The sequence below is a fragment of the Triturus cristatus genome, chromosome 7 (assembly GCF_964204655.1).
Source record: "Triturus cristatus chromosome 7, aTriCri1.1, whole genome shotgun sequence".
NCBI classification, from domain to species: domain Eukaryota; kingdom Metazoa; phylum Chordata; class Amphibia; order Caudata; family Salamandridae; genus Triturus; species Triturus cristatus.
The window spans coordinates 1,146,864,442-1,146,879,411 of record NC_140590.1 but is presented as its reverse complement, the minus strand read 5'-3'; the positions used below and the strand labels follow the sequence as shown (position 1 = coordinate 1,146,879,411).

General features: G+C 46.6%; 1 protein-coding gene across 3 annotated transcripts in view; it reads left to right on the top strand.

Moving 5' to 3' along the window:
• SLC34A1 (solute carrier family 34 member 1) overlaps positions 1 to 14,970 on the top strand; it is a 148,516-nt gene that overhangs the window by 41,067 nt on the left and 92,479 nt on the right. For all 3 annotated transcript variants that reach the window (XM_085618342.1, XM_085618344.1, XM_085618343.1), the window contains one exon: positions 2,173 to 2,284. In XM_085618342.1, coding sequence (XP_085474468.1) covers positions 2,173 to 2,284 — 112 coding nt within the window. The remainder of the gene's footprint in view (positions 1 to 2,172; positions 2,285 to 14,970) is intronic.

Below are 14,970 nucleotides of genomic sequence, written 5' to 3'. Positions count from 1 at the left end.
ACAATAAGCTGAAGTTCAAATAAATTGGATGCATGTTAATTAAAGTAGGGTAACAGTACATTAAAGTGCTGATAACTTGATAGCCACAAGTTGAGATTAAAGTTTTAATGTTGTCCATGAGACACCCAGGCGACCTTGACCAGTGTCTTGAATTCTACCTGTCACGGTCAAGAGATTCTGGCTTCACCGCCAATGGTGGTCTCGGTCCAGTGAACCAACCATGTGCACTAGAGAGCAGAGGCGCAACTAGAGCCAAATTTCGGGGGGGGCTGAGCAAAAATTTCGGGGGGGGCTGAACTTTAAGCAATAGGCAGAGTGGAGCTGCAGGGGCTCTTAGAAGGGGTGAAACAACAGCAAGGCCTCGTTAACATGCAAATGGTCTTTAAAAGACCTGTGAAGTGCTCGGGTGCGGCTGCTTTTTTGCCCGGGAAGCTGTCTCATCCCGGGCTGCCACACACGACGGGGGGGGCTGAAGCCCTGCGAGTCCAATGGGTGTTGCGCGCCTGCTAGAGAGGCCCTGGATATTTAATTTTAAAGTATGGAAACCCGATGGGGCATGGAACGGTTCTCCCATATGCCCTCTTTGATAAAGGGTCAAAAACTTGTGTCATCAGTGAAGTCGTTCGCATTTCTGATATGGAGGGGACGGGTAAGACTGGTAAAGCCTCATACACTGGTTTGACCCTAAATAGACAAAAGAACACACAGGAACTTCCTTTAGATGTGCATTGTATCCAGCAGGCTCTGTGGTACCTAACACAGAGGTTGGCTTGTGTCATGTCAGACTGAGAATGCTGAGTGGACATTAGGGTAGGCACAGAGTCACAAGAAAGCAAATGTTGGAGCAGGGAAGCAGGATCAACAGTCAAACGCACCACTCCTCCTGGGGTAGCTCACCTGCATTAGGGGGAGGTTGGCCCGTATTAATTGAAGGGCTCAATTTCCCTGTTTGTGCCACGGCCCACATTTAAACAGGTGTGACGACCACAAACATGGAAAGAAGAATGTTCTGACCCCAGTGCAGCCGCGAACTCACGCTGCCCTGCGGCAGCACATTCAGGTGAAATACAGAGCAGCTGTTTAAAAGCGTTTCCGTGTTTCACAGTACAGGCAGCAACCCGCCCACAATTTCAGTAGGCTTTACAGGTCCCCTTGCAGGCGGGTGGAGTGAGTGATTACACCTGCCTGCAGTAGGATGTCTGGGGAGTCCCATGTGGGGTTTCATGGGACCCCTCCTTTATCCCTCAAGAGGGATGCCTCTCAGGGGGCGCACTGACAGTGTGCCACCTTTTGTGGTGCACTTTCAGTGCGCCCCATAAGGGAATGTTTGCCTATGCGCCCGCATCGGTATTACGGCGTGGGCACAGAGTCAAAGTGATTCCCTCAGTTGCATGGGGCCACGCGATTGCAAATGATGTAACACCCTCTCACAATAGCGATGGCACTACATGTGCGCCAGCACTATCAGTATTACAGCAGGGACCGCACAAGTGTCTGCGGCCCCTTGTATAACACCTAAATGCCCTGGGGTTCACAAACCGAGTGCACACGCCCGTTTTGCCAAGGGGCACTTCCAGTAATACAGCCCCTGATGTGTCTATTGTGGAACATTAACTGACGATTAACTTACGCAGTCTATTTGTGGAATATCAGGAGAAAAAGAGGGTGTGGGTCTGAAATTAAGCATCCCTGCCCCCCAATCTTTATCATGCTATGACTTCTTATAATATACCTTCCAAATCATGTACCTTCTTCCTATGCCTGCTTTTCGTGCCTGCTTACAAGAATTCTTCCTGGCTGCTCCCCCTTTTGATATTCTTGACCTCTATATCTTTAATCATGCCTCCACTCCATGGCCACTCATCTTGCCTCTTTGTGGTGTGCCTGTTCTGAAAGATTGATCCAAATGTCACATTGTGCGATGTCTACTGTCTCTGCCGGAATCAATGCCAGCTCGCCATATCGGCTCACCATGGAGCCATACCCCACAGTACCATGCTTGCTCTCTCGATGCCTCACTATACCTTGTTTGCTCTCTTTCACCCATTGTGACCTTCCCGCTTTCCATGTTGGCTACCCTAAACCAGTTGCGCGATACCTGCTTCATGTATTTATTGTCCATGCATCATAGTGCTTCATGCCAAACTCATCTCACTCTTTCCGCCCGCTCAGTGCTTGAAGTACGATCTGCTATCCCTATCATCATGGGCTCCAACATCGGCACCTCCGTGACCAACACCATTGTGGCGCTCATGCAGGCCGGAGATCGGAACGAGTTCAAACGGTGAGTAGAATCACAACTGGAGGGAAATGAGTTTGGATTAGGACATGCATGTGTAGATTCACAACAGAATGATGGACAGACAGACTGCAAGAGGTGGATGAAAAAACTGGTGTGGAGATTAATGGTAGAATAATGGACAGTCAGTAAGATATAGGGACTGATTTAAGTCCTGACGGATGGCCCGATGTTCTGCTAGGGCGACGGAGTACATTACTCCGTCACCATGGTGGAAGGACCGCCCCCCAGATTTATAAATGACTGCCAGCCAGGTGGCCATTTATAAAGCATTGCCAGGAACTGCCGTCATGACGATTCCTGTCTATAAATTTCGCTGTTTGGTGCTGGGCTCCGCCAAGATGGCGGAGCCCTACACCAAACAGTTTTCTTTTTTTTATTTTCCAAATGAAAATCCAGAAACAGGAGGGAAGCATTTCATTTTTCCTCATACATTGCACATTTATATGTTGCCAGACAATTGTTTTATCAATCGGGCACATAACCCTAAGGGCTCTGCAGTGCTTAATTTGTGAAAAACATAAGTGCCAGGGCTCTTGTCAGGCCACTGCAGCTTACACCACACCTTGCCCTGCTATGTTGCCAGTGACAGTAACAACACAACTACTAACCATCACACTCTACAAGTGTGACAATTCAGAATATTTCAGGCCCCCAAAGCTATAAGATTGGCTTGAGCGGGAGGTAATATCCCCTTTTAATGAATATAGCATTAATAATTAACTGTTGTGGTAATTTCTAAATTATCTAGGCAGTGCCACCTTATTTTAGATGGTCACAAACGCAGGTGCTGACAATTAAGAGCCGACGCCGAGCACCGGAAACCACCGGCTCAATTTAAGCACGTTGGCTCTGTAAAGGGGTGTAGTATAGGCAAAAACGAAGTCCAGCCAGGTAAAATTCGAATCTTATTATATTAAATTCACAATCAATAATTGTGGCATTGCGTGGTACCCATTATAATCTCCTGGTATAATCTTGGCGAATGGTACCCTATAACCGTCCGCCAAGCGAACCTTGCACGCATTGCTGGCAAGACCTGAGAAGAGGATGGAAGGAGCTTGGTGGGAACAGGTAGATACGCAAGAGAGTATAGATAGAGAGGAGCACATTTGTGGATGTATTTGTGCACTACATGGTAGAAAAAGGGACAGGAAGGGGTGCTGGAGAGAAGGCCAGTGAGGAGGCAAGAGAGGCGGATGAGAAGGTGGGGTGAGGGAGACATTAGAGGTGGCCTGAAGGGATAGCAATGGAGTAAGCAGGGAGCCCAGGTAAGAAGGAGGAGCCATATAGTCCATGAAGGAAATGATCAGCATAGAGATTAGGATCTAAAGGGTGATTGCAATGTATGAGGGGTGGGATCCCTACAAGTGTCCCGTGGATACCCCACCCCGTGCAGAACTGCACCTGTTAACATCCATACATGGTCACTCACTTATTCCACCGGCTAAAAGCATGACATTTCCTCTTTCAGGACTCAAATGTGTGATTGCACACCACTTGAAGGGGGAAACCAGGAAGTAATGGTGCCCCCTGTACCGGGCATCATGTGACAGGATCCCTAGTGCCACATATGCCCCCACCCTCATATTGACATTGAAAGTCCGGAGATGCCCTGTTTCCCAAAGAGGAGCATGGAAGGGTTCAATGCAAAGTGGGTGACAGGCAGTACTTAGTTTACAGGTGAGGCCCATCAACTCTCATTTTTGGGGCAAATACTTAATTTTCCTCATAAAGTTTTGACCCAGATCAAGAGAGTGAAAAACACACTAGGAGGAAAGAAGGAGAAAGCGATTAAACCATGATAAAGGGAGAAAGCTGGGATGGAAAGGAACCCCCAGAGTGAGATAAAAGGGCAGGGAGTGGATAGTGGTGAGTAAACAGGCGTGAGGTGGATTCAAGACTACATAGACTTGGTATTGGGCACCCTGTCATTCCATAGCTCCACCTGTCTGCTTCTGTGCCAAACTTTGGGCCCCGGCACACCTACAAATTAAGCATTGTTGCAAGTGTCCGGCACACGCTGCCCTTCTGCTGCAATCAGGTCATTAATTGCAAGTCAGTTTATCGGATCACATATTACCAAGGCCAGCCGCAGTCAGCCCTTTTAAAGGACTTCCCTTTAAACGTTAACTACCCACAGTCCGTGCAGCGTTAATGAGCCGTGGGTGTTTTTATGTTAAACGTTGTTGATGCTGAATAAGGACATTCCCGGGTTCTCGAAACAGGTTACATTTTAAGGTCTGCCCGAAGAATTTCTTCATTACCCTCACGAGTTTACGGAATAAGGATACATTCTGGGAAAACATTTTCCAAATGCCTTGTATGAGCGGCGCATGGAGCATCCCTGTCTCCAGGAGGGTGGCAACAGCCGTAATATTGGATGTGGTGAGCCCCCCCCACCCTCTTGGCGCAGGGCATCGGTCCCCGCCACTGCTGCACTGAGGCTTTGCTCACAAATCTCTCTGAAATAGCGATTCCCTGTTGCACCCCCCCCCCCCCCCTCAATCATCTAATACTTGCATCCTATCCAGCCACAACCAGTGTGCGGCCGGCCTATGGAGCAGAGTGGCAGTGCCATGAGAGCTGGTATGACAGGGTAGTGTGTGGGCCAGTTTACTGGATGTTTGTGAGCTTGTCTTATAGTCTGCTGGAACGGTTTTGCTGTTGAGTTCCCTGACATTACCACAAACTTTGCATACAACAAGCACAAATGCCTGCAGTCTCCAGTGGCGTCAGTAAGATTGGGGGTGTATGAGCATCAGATTTCCCGACCATCATGCTGGCATATAAACATAAATTATATGCATGAGAGGGGCGTGAGAGGCTGTGGAAAGGGAGAGGAATATGCATTAATAGGAGTACTCTAAATGAGAGAAAGCCAATATTTTGTAAAATATTTTTTTTAGGGCTTTCAGAGATGTGAGTATTTGTTTTTGTCAGTGTGCATGCAAAAATCATAGCTGAAATCCAACAGACCCTTCGCCGTACCCGACTGAAATCACCTGTACCCAACTATTCTTCTGAAAATACATTTATTAGGGCAGTGTAACACCTCAAACATCCCACCGGAAGCTATGCCCCTAGTAGTCTCCCATACCTTGAAAGACAGTTATACAGTGTGTCGTTGCAAGTTCACAACCTCTCTGATTCGAAAATGTAGGGCACTTTTTTAGCTGTCTGATTTGCGAATGGGGGCCACTTTTATTTTGGTGCAGGTCCTATTTTCTGTCCCAGTCCCGCCCTGGCCACAAAACATGTGATGAAAAGTATGCATTTGAAAAAAAAAACTGGTGTGCAGTTCCTAAGTGTAAGTGAGTGTGTTCAGGCCTGTTAAGAAGTGCCCTCACAAACCCCGGAGGATGTCATGCTTCATCATTGGGCCTGCTCCTTGTCGGGCCGGCGCTGCAATGCCCGAAGGGGCTCTTTAGTGGAGATCTTTGCACGCTGCCCCAACTATTAGCCTGGTTGTACACGTTCGTGATGGTGGTCGGAGGAAGAAGTAAAGTGAGCGCGTTCTAAGCATTGTCCAAATCGGATTGCGGGCTTTCCCACTCACCCCTGGGTTAGTAGGTCTGGGTTGACGGGGGCATTACGGCAGAGCACCTCGTTGCTCAAAACCTGTGGAATAAACATGGTATACGCCAAGCGTACAATCATTACCAATTTGTTGCTCTTATCTTACCAGGAGCTATCGGTCGAGGCCGGGCAGCATGTTCTTAGTGCAGTCATACTCATGGAAGGCGGCGCGGCAACTAGCTGTGTTCCTACCCTGGCTCTGGTCCCCGTGAGGTGTGGTTGCGGGGACGTAGTGTTTGGAATAGAACATCTGGCATGTGAGCGTTGTGAAACTAGAACGTCAAATGTGGCGGCCATCTTGGGGGCAAACTTTATTGAAACTATATTGAAGTTTACGGTGGGCATTGTGATTGCTCGTGTTGTGCACTTCAAAGGAGATGCTTGCTTGCTAGGGAAAGCACAGACTACACTATGGCTTGTGGTTTAGGTATAATAGCGGTTGGTGGTACATAAACTCTCTCACACAGTTGTTACTCATATTAAACAGCCCCTCTTCTGTGATATATCATCCCCAATTAAGGGGTGGGGGAAGGGGCAGTGGGTGTGGGTGTATTGGGGCAGGGCTGAAAGGAGGGCTGCTATGCATAATGCCTCCACTGACTGGTGATAAAGTGGAGGATGGGGTGAACCTCCATAGTGATCAAGCACATGTACTGTGGTGGGTCTATGTGACATAGGTGTAATAGTTACCAATTGTAAGTAGTGACCCCTTTATAGTGCTTGGTAGAGGTAGCATGTTAAGAGGCAGATCCCATCGTCAGTTTGTGTTAATTGATTACCCCGATCGGCTCAGTTCCACCCAGGGGAGGTCGTCATTTAAACCTGAGGTGTGTAAGGAGAGTTTAAAAATACAGTATTGCTCCTTCCTGAACAGAACCTCTTTCGGTATTTGGGGGTGGGATTCCAATATTGTTCAGTATAGGTCATTGGTGGTATGGTCCATTTCCATAAAGTGGGCACACATTTTGGTGTTTGTCTTTTTACACCTTATATTTCTCCTGTGTTCAGTGATTTTACAGGATGTGTTGTAATCCCCACATATTTGAACTGGCACGGACAGGTGATGATATATATGCAATTGCTTGTGTTACAGTTGGTATGTTTCTTTTGTGTCCACTTGAAAGTGTCAGTTAGTGTAACTGTCTTGATTGCACTGGTGAGGGGACAGACTATGCATTGCCCACAGGGATAGTGGTAAGCCTGGGCAAAGCACTACGCTACGCTCGCATAGTTTGCGAAGTTCGCGCTACTTCGCACTACGCGAATTGCACGTAGCACAGTGCGAACACGTGTTGCGTAGTGCTGCAGTCATTTTTTGCTTGCTCGCAGTTCTCAACGTCAAGTTGGCGACCGCGAGCAAGCAAAATGACATCCCGGCGAGACTTTTTCCATGTTCGCGATCAGCAACATCAAGTTGGCGATCGCGAGCATGGAAAATAAACCTCCCGGCGAGATTCCCAACGCGAGGAGGTCAGGTTTCTCATTGCGAGTGGTCGCGAATGCTCGCGACCGCTCCCGATGAGAAACTACCAGTTCGCGTTGAGAAAGCTGCCGCTCGAGTAAAAATCTACTCGAGCAGCAGAAAACTACAGCTCACACTGTGCAAGATGCCATTTTCAATGATTGCACAGTGCCGGTTGCTTGTCCGCACTGTGCAATCATTGAAAACGACATCTGGCACAGTGCGAACAAGGCACTACGCAGTTCGCGAAGTGCTACACGTAGCTCGCGTAGTGCGAAGTGCACTTTGCGTAGCTTCGCGAAGTGCTACTTCGCGAACTACGCCCAGGGTTAGATAGTGGCCGACTGCAGGTGGCAGGTTCCACAGTAAGCTTTGTGGTAGCGCCTTCTTTTTGGGACTAGTACTGATTAGCATATTTTTTAGGTTCGCAGTTCTCTTGAAAGCAAACCTCGGGGGACTGGGTGCAAGGTCACCAATCGGGAGATTGTTTCCCTACGACCCGTCTTATCATGTTTGATTCAGGTGTGAGTGTGGTAACGCAAGTCATCTGCTCAGCTTCAGCCTTTGGTTGTATTTCGAGGAGTGCTTCTCTATTAGTGTTACGGGCTCTCTTCTGGGCAGTTTTTATTTTTCGTAGTGGGTATTCCCTTCTGGCTAAATGGTTGGTGAGCTCAGACGATTGTGTATTAAAGACCTCCAGGTTGCTGCAATTGTGTCTAATTCGCAGGAATTGCCCGTAAGGGAGTTGTTTCCCCAAGTGCTTTTGGGTGAAAACTACTGAATAGGAGGGCACTGTGACTGTCTGTGGGTTATTTAAAAGTCTTAGTCTCCAATCTGTTAGATTTGCGGCTGATCATAAGGTCTAGGAAAGGTAGTTCCTGGTCAGATATGTTGACCGTGAACTGTAAATAGGGGTTAAGCCCATTACCCAGGTAACAAAGCCGGGAAAGATATCTTGACCGCCTTTCCAAAAGACCAGGACATCGTCAATGTAGCGAAGCCACAAGGTGATGTTATCCTTGTAAAGCTTAACGTCCGTGAGAACATGTCTGGCCTCGAAGTCTTACATGTAAAGGCATGCCAGACTGGGGGCGAATTTGCTGCCCATTGATGTCCCCTGGGTCTGATGATAGAGACAGTCCTCAAACTGAAAAAAGTTTTCTGTCAGGGCTATGTTTGCACATTCCATGATGAAACTCATAGGTGTTAAGGCAGTCCAGTTGGTTGACTTAGGGATCTCTTCTACAACCTCAAGTGTTGCTTGTTGAGGGATGTTAGTGTAGAGGGCCTCTCCATCTAAGGGGGCTATGACGTCCAGTTGGATGCCCCCCAAGTTATGTGCTTCAATCAGGTTCAATACATCCCTTGTGTCTTGAAGGAATGTAGGTGTTTCCTTGACCAGTGGTCTAAAGAAATGGTCACAGAACTTTGAGAGGGGTTTTAGGACTAACCCTATGCGTGATTGTTAGACCTGGCACCATTGGCGTGGGTCTCCCTTCCATTTTTTGCTGTTGCCTCATGTGTTTTTGCTGGTTATAGATGCTTTGGGCACTGTGCCACTGCTGTTCAGTGCCACAGTGCAAGTGCTCCCTATGGTAAATTGATGTATGGATTAGTGACTCCATGATTGGCTTGATTGGTTTACTTGTCAGACCCTAGTACAGTGCACTACGTGTGCCCAGGGCTTGTAACCAATGCTGCTGGTGGGCTTGCAGCACTGATTTTGCTACCCACCGGAGCAGCTTGTAAAGTGTGTCTCAGGTCTGCCATTGCAGAGTCTGTGTGCAGTCTGGTACTGCCATGCTGACTGGGCAAGTGCACCCACTTGCCAGTCCCTAAACCTTTCCTTTTATACATATTAGTCACCCCATGGTAGGCCCAAGGGCAGGGTGCATTGTAGGTAAAAGGTAGGTCATGCCCTGGTGTGTGTGGCATGTCCTAATAGTGAATTACAGCCATTCGCGTTTTTCACTATTGCAAGGCTACCTGTTCTCCATAGGCCAGAATGGGCAGTTTGATTATTACATTTTATAATCCTAACTGACTCCGGGAACATGGTAGAAATTCGAGTTTAGTATGCCTGAACTCAGAATGATAAAATATATCTTTTAGTGAAGTTGGCTTTAACATTCTGTGTTTGAAAATGCCACTTTTAGAAAGTATTGTTATATTGATTAGGGGGTGCACTCCAATGTTTGTATTTTATAAATTCCTTATTTCTTGCGGGGTGCTGCAGCTAGGAAGAGTGGCCAGCTCTTGCGGGGTTCAAATAGTAGTTAATAACAAGCACTGAGACTTGAATTAGCTGTGCACTATTCACTTGGTGATCTCACCACTATGTAAACCATAGGTTTTCAAACTAAATTGAATTTATTCTTCAATTCAAAATGACATTATATGCATAAATACTTCATTTTCAATGTGCATATCATTCTTTTACAATACTTTCTTGATGCAATATCAGTTTGTTGCATAAATAAACAATATATACATGATCAGCAAGTACTTAAGATAGAGCGTCACTTGTACAATGTCATACAATATTCAATGTTAATGCCCAATGCATTTCGGAACTAAGAACTGTTCCTTCCTCAGGGGTAACATCTGAAACTGCACAACTCATGCTGTAGTATGTCAGCCAATCATATTCAGTAACTCAAGATATTCAAATGAGGTCTGATTTTACTAAGCCCGGTAAGTTATATATAATCTTGTAATTCAGTGTCGCGTTCCGCACTCGGTAACCTCAATTCAACTGCATTTACAATTCACTTTGAAAACCTATGGTTTACATAGTGGTGAGATCACCAAGTGAATAGTGCACAGCTAATTCAAGTCTCAGTACTTGTTTTTAACTACTTTTAGAAAGTAGGCATTTTCTTGTCTAACCATCCAAACCTACCTCTGCTAGGCTGTGTATTCCTTGTCTGGAGTTTTAGTGACAGGGGCTGGGGGATTCCAGGAGACAGGGTGAGTCAGCACAAGGCTGAATAGAGAGATCTGCATCTAGATGGGTGGGAGGGGTTGCACCTGGGAGCTGAATAGGGCTGGGCCTTCCCTCCACAATGCTGGCTCCACCTCATGTGGTGTGTCTGATGTCCCTGCCCTGCACTGTGAAAAGAAAGTAGGAAACATGTCAACAAAGTGCTCCAGGATGGACCAGAACTGGTTTGTACTAGGCAAAGGCCTCTCTGCCTTCAGAGAACAAAGGGAAAAGGAATATAAATATTGGGACCCAGAACCAAGAACTTTAGATCACTTCTGGGAATCAAGACGAACCTTTGCTGAGGAGAAGAACCAGGAAGCTGAAGGAGGAGACTACCCATGTGCTGTGTGTTTGGGGGTTGGCCTGCAGTGGTTGCTTCATTGCCAAAGAGAGGAGAAAAGGTCTAACTGTGCTTTCTATCAACTTGAAGAAGAATCTCCAAGGGCTTGAACTATAGCTTGCCTCCTGCCTGAAGTCACAGGGATACAAGACTTCACCAACCAGCTCCCCCCTGAATTCCCTTGCTGGGATTTGAAGGGCCTGCTGTTGTGCTGGGCCTTCTGAGAGACTGCGTGTCGCTGGGAGCTGGAAGCGCGACGCAACAACGAAAAGCGTGTTGCCGCCGCAGACGCTGTCATCGCATCGCCGAGGAAGCGAGCCGCCGCTGCCATCATCGCATCGCCGAAGCGCGATGCCTCGCCAGAGAAGCGAGACGCTGCCACAGAGGTCATCGTCGCATCACCGGAGAAGTGCGTCGCAGGGCCTGTCGCAGCGCCAAAGATCATCGAGTCGCCGCACGGCCATCGGGCGTGCACGCATCACACCAACGTTGTTGCATCGCAACCAAGACCCCATTTTGTCGCATCGCACCGGAGAAGAGTATGGCATCGAGGTGCCAGCGTGTCGCGTCGCACCGGAGAGCAGTAAGAAACTGACGCATCAACTCCCCACACAGTAAGGAACCGACACATCCACTCCCCTGCGTGTAAGGAACGATGCATCACCTTCCCTGCAACCCTTTTGTTTTCTTTGTGCTACGCATCTAAGGTACATTGAGAGTAAAGTGTCGCATTTACAACTTGAGAGAACTGAGCTATTTTATAACATTTGAGAGACTATTTTTGAGTACAGTATTGTGGATTTTTGTTGTTTGGTCTTGTGTTAATTCTATATAAAAATACTTCTTTTTATAATACAACCTGTGTGGTGTCCATTTGTAGTGTTGTCACTCTAACTGTATGTGTTCACAAATGCTTTACACACTGCCTCTGAGATAAGCCTGTCTGCTCGTGCCAAGAAACCAAGGGGGTGAGCATGGGTTATTTTAGGAGTATAGCCCGTTACCCTGACTAGATGCAAGGGTCCCTATTTGTCACAGGTACCTACCTATGCCAACTAGAGACCCCCAAATCAAACAGTGATACTATGGGCCTTTCTGGTGGTGGTCGTGTGCCCTTGTGTATCTTGGGAAGGGTGTAAAAATAGGGCAGTCTTGGGTTGTCATTAATGAGGAATTCAGCTTCATTCTTGCTAATCCATCCTTGATCTAATGCAGCTATCACAATAGATCTTATTTTTGTGATCAGACGCGTGGTAGGATCTTCCAGAAGGGGAGTGTAGTACCTTCTGTCATCTAGTTGATGGAGGCATTCGGTTCTGTAGTCGGTTGTAGACATAATGACAATTGCTCCCCCTTTATCAGCCTCTTTGATGGTAATAGAGGTATCGCTGGCCGGGTTGTGGATGGCCTCATTTGCCTGCTTGGAAGTATTCTGGAATGCCCCGTTCGCGCGGTTGTCTGCAATTTCTTTTAGGACTTCAACCAACGCTCCTGAATACAGGGGATATTACTTTCATTCTTTCCAACAGTCTTCCACCTTATCTTTTTTTGCGTACTGGTGCTTTAAGCTTGTAAGGGAAAGCCAGTGACTTTGCATTGAAGGAGTGGGGCACAGGGTAGGATTTACAGTATATTGCACATGCTATTTCCCTGCAAAACAATGTGCCCATTGTTGTACAGATAGAGCAATGATCCTTTAAAAAAAATAAAAAAAATCCAGATTGGCTAAAGTATGAGTGCGGAGTAAAGAACAGTATTTAAGGGAAAGACTGTTAGTGTATGTACATCATTGAGTTGCACCTAAACCCCACATCGACCCCACATATTGATTACACTCAACAAACTACACATGGTACCACTGCTCTGTATCTATCACTCTACACTCCACACCATCTGCATTCCCACCCTATTCTACATGTCAATTTGTACCCACACCACCCAAACCAGACTACAGCCTACACCCATGCTATCCCTGTAGTATACACCCAGCACCCTGAACCACCACATACACCCCTCCTAATCCCATTAATTCATGCTACACCTTCCCACCTTCAACCTACACACAAGCAACACCCTGCAGCCCAATCACTACTACCCACTGCAATTTACAGTAGACTTACACCCTGCAACCACTCACAATTTATTTCACCACCTACACCCAAAACCACCAACTACACCTTGCATCTCCATAGATATATATATATATATTACCTATAGTTAGGACCAACTTTTCCCATAGACAAAGCGTTTTTTGTTTTGCTAATTTGCAACATTTTCCCCCAAAAAGTTCCCTACTTTGCCTAGTTCTACATGGAAAGTTTTGGGATCCGTCAAGCGGGGGCCGAGAAAAAGGGGGGTCCCAAAACGCTTTTCCCCTATGCAATGTCTATGGGGTTTTTGCATTTTCTGAGCACAAGTACAGGCTGAACCGCTGAACGGATTGACACCAAATGTGGCAGAAAGCTAGATCTTGGTCCAGAAAGATCCCTTTTTGTAATTTGGTGTGAATCTGTTCAGTAGTTTTGCAGTTATTAAAGAAAAAAGAAATATAGATATCTGGGCAGGGTCTCCACACACATCTCATGGTGAGATCTGATTGGCTGCTTTTGTTTTGCTAATAACTTTGGCGCCGAAAGTTTGAAAACTAGTATGCCAGTCACTTAAGCTACTGTCTGGAAAGATTCATGGTGATATGTCACGCGGGGGCAGAGAAAAAGGAGGGTCCAAAAACCCTTTTTCCCATGCAGTGTCTATGGGATGTTTGCATTTATTTTAACATGACTACAGCCCGAACTGCTGAACAGATTGAAACCAAATTTGTCAGAAAGCTAACCCCTGCGATGCATAGAAATTCATCGAAAAAAACAAATGTTACAGGAATGCTATACTTAGGCTGACGTTTTACCCCCACAAAACCATAGAATTCAGCAGTTATAGTTATACTTATAGTTATACTTATCTTAAGAAACTATATCTTGTGCCTTTAAGCAACTTTGGACCATAAGTACAGTTTCTTAACATCAGTATAACTATAACTGCTGAATTTCTATGATTTTGTGTGGGTAAAACGTCAACCTAACTATAACATCTCTGTAACCTTTGTTTTTTTCAGTGAATATATTTATGTATATGTATGTGTGTGTGTATTGTAGGAAAGTGTCCTTTTTGTATTGTCAACCCCACAATATTTGCCCCAATGCTGATGGTTATGACTCTGAAAGTGAACTAGAGCCTGCTGCTCAAGTCCCAGTGCTCTATCCCCTAAACACAAAGTAAGCAAAATGATACTTCCAGTTGGCAAGGAGTTTAACCCCCTTTTAAGTCCCTGGTAAATGGTACCGGGGGTACCGAGGGCAAGGGTGTTAAAGGGATAACCAAGGCCTGAAGCCCTATTTGTGCCACTCTGAGTGACCCAAGTAAACAGATGTCAGCAGGCCTGCCATTGCAGACTGCGGTAACAGTACAAATTGCTCAAACTCAACTTTGCCCTTACCATGAGTAGCAAGGTCAAAGCTCTATCTTCAATATATGTCAGTCACCCCTAAGGTAGGCCTCCTAAGCCTATGAGGCAGGGTGCATCATTTTAAAGGTGTGTACATCTAAGTGCAAGCTTATATGTCCCTATGGTAGCCTCTTTCTATTAAGGACTACTATAAGTGTTCAGCAGTCCATAGGACATTGGGCTGGCGCCCAGACACCCCTGAGGTTGCCAGCTCCATTAAGGTACAGTCGAATAAGATCATGTTTCATATCAAACAATGTGCAAATTCACCCATTACATTATTCCAATGTCAAGTTTGATGTGGCATGCACCCAGGTAACTACATTAGAGGTTGCCCACCTGGTTGCCCTAGCCTTTCCTGTGCCATGGCTGGCAGCCTTTGGCTTTTACTGCCAAGACAGGAGTCTGACCTCCTGCCAGGAAGTGTGAACATGCCCAGGAGTCAGAAACAAAGGCCTGCATGGGAAGGAGGTAATACCTCCCTCCCTAACAGGATGGCTAGTGAAGTGGCACATCAGGGTAGTGAGCTTCAAAGCATGCACTGCCTCTGATTTTCACACAGGCTGACTCCCAAAGGAGGAAGCTGCCCCCCCCCGCTCCCAGCCACATTTGCACAAAGGCAGGTGAGAAAATTAGTCAGGAGGCATACATCCTCCGAAGCCTACCCACACCCCTAGGTTGGGCTAACTGGTCTGTATAGCTGAGGAAGGACTCTGCATTTTTAAAAGTGAGAGAATAGATCAGGCGCAACAGCTTGATGCCCAGTTTCAGGATGACTACCTGAGCTCCTATGTGCCGCAGA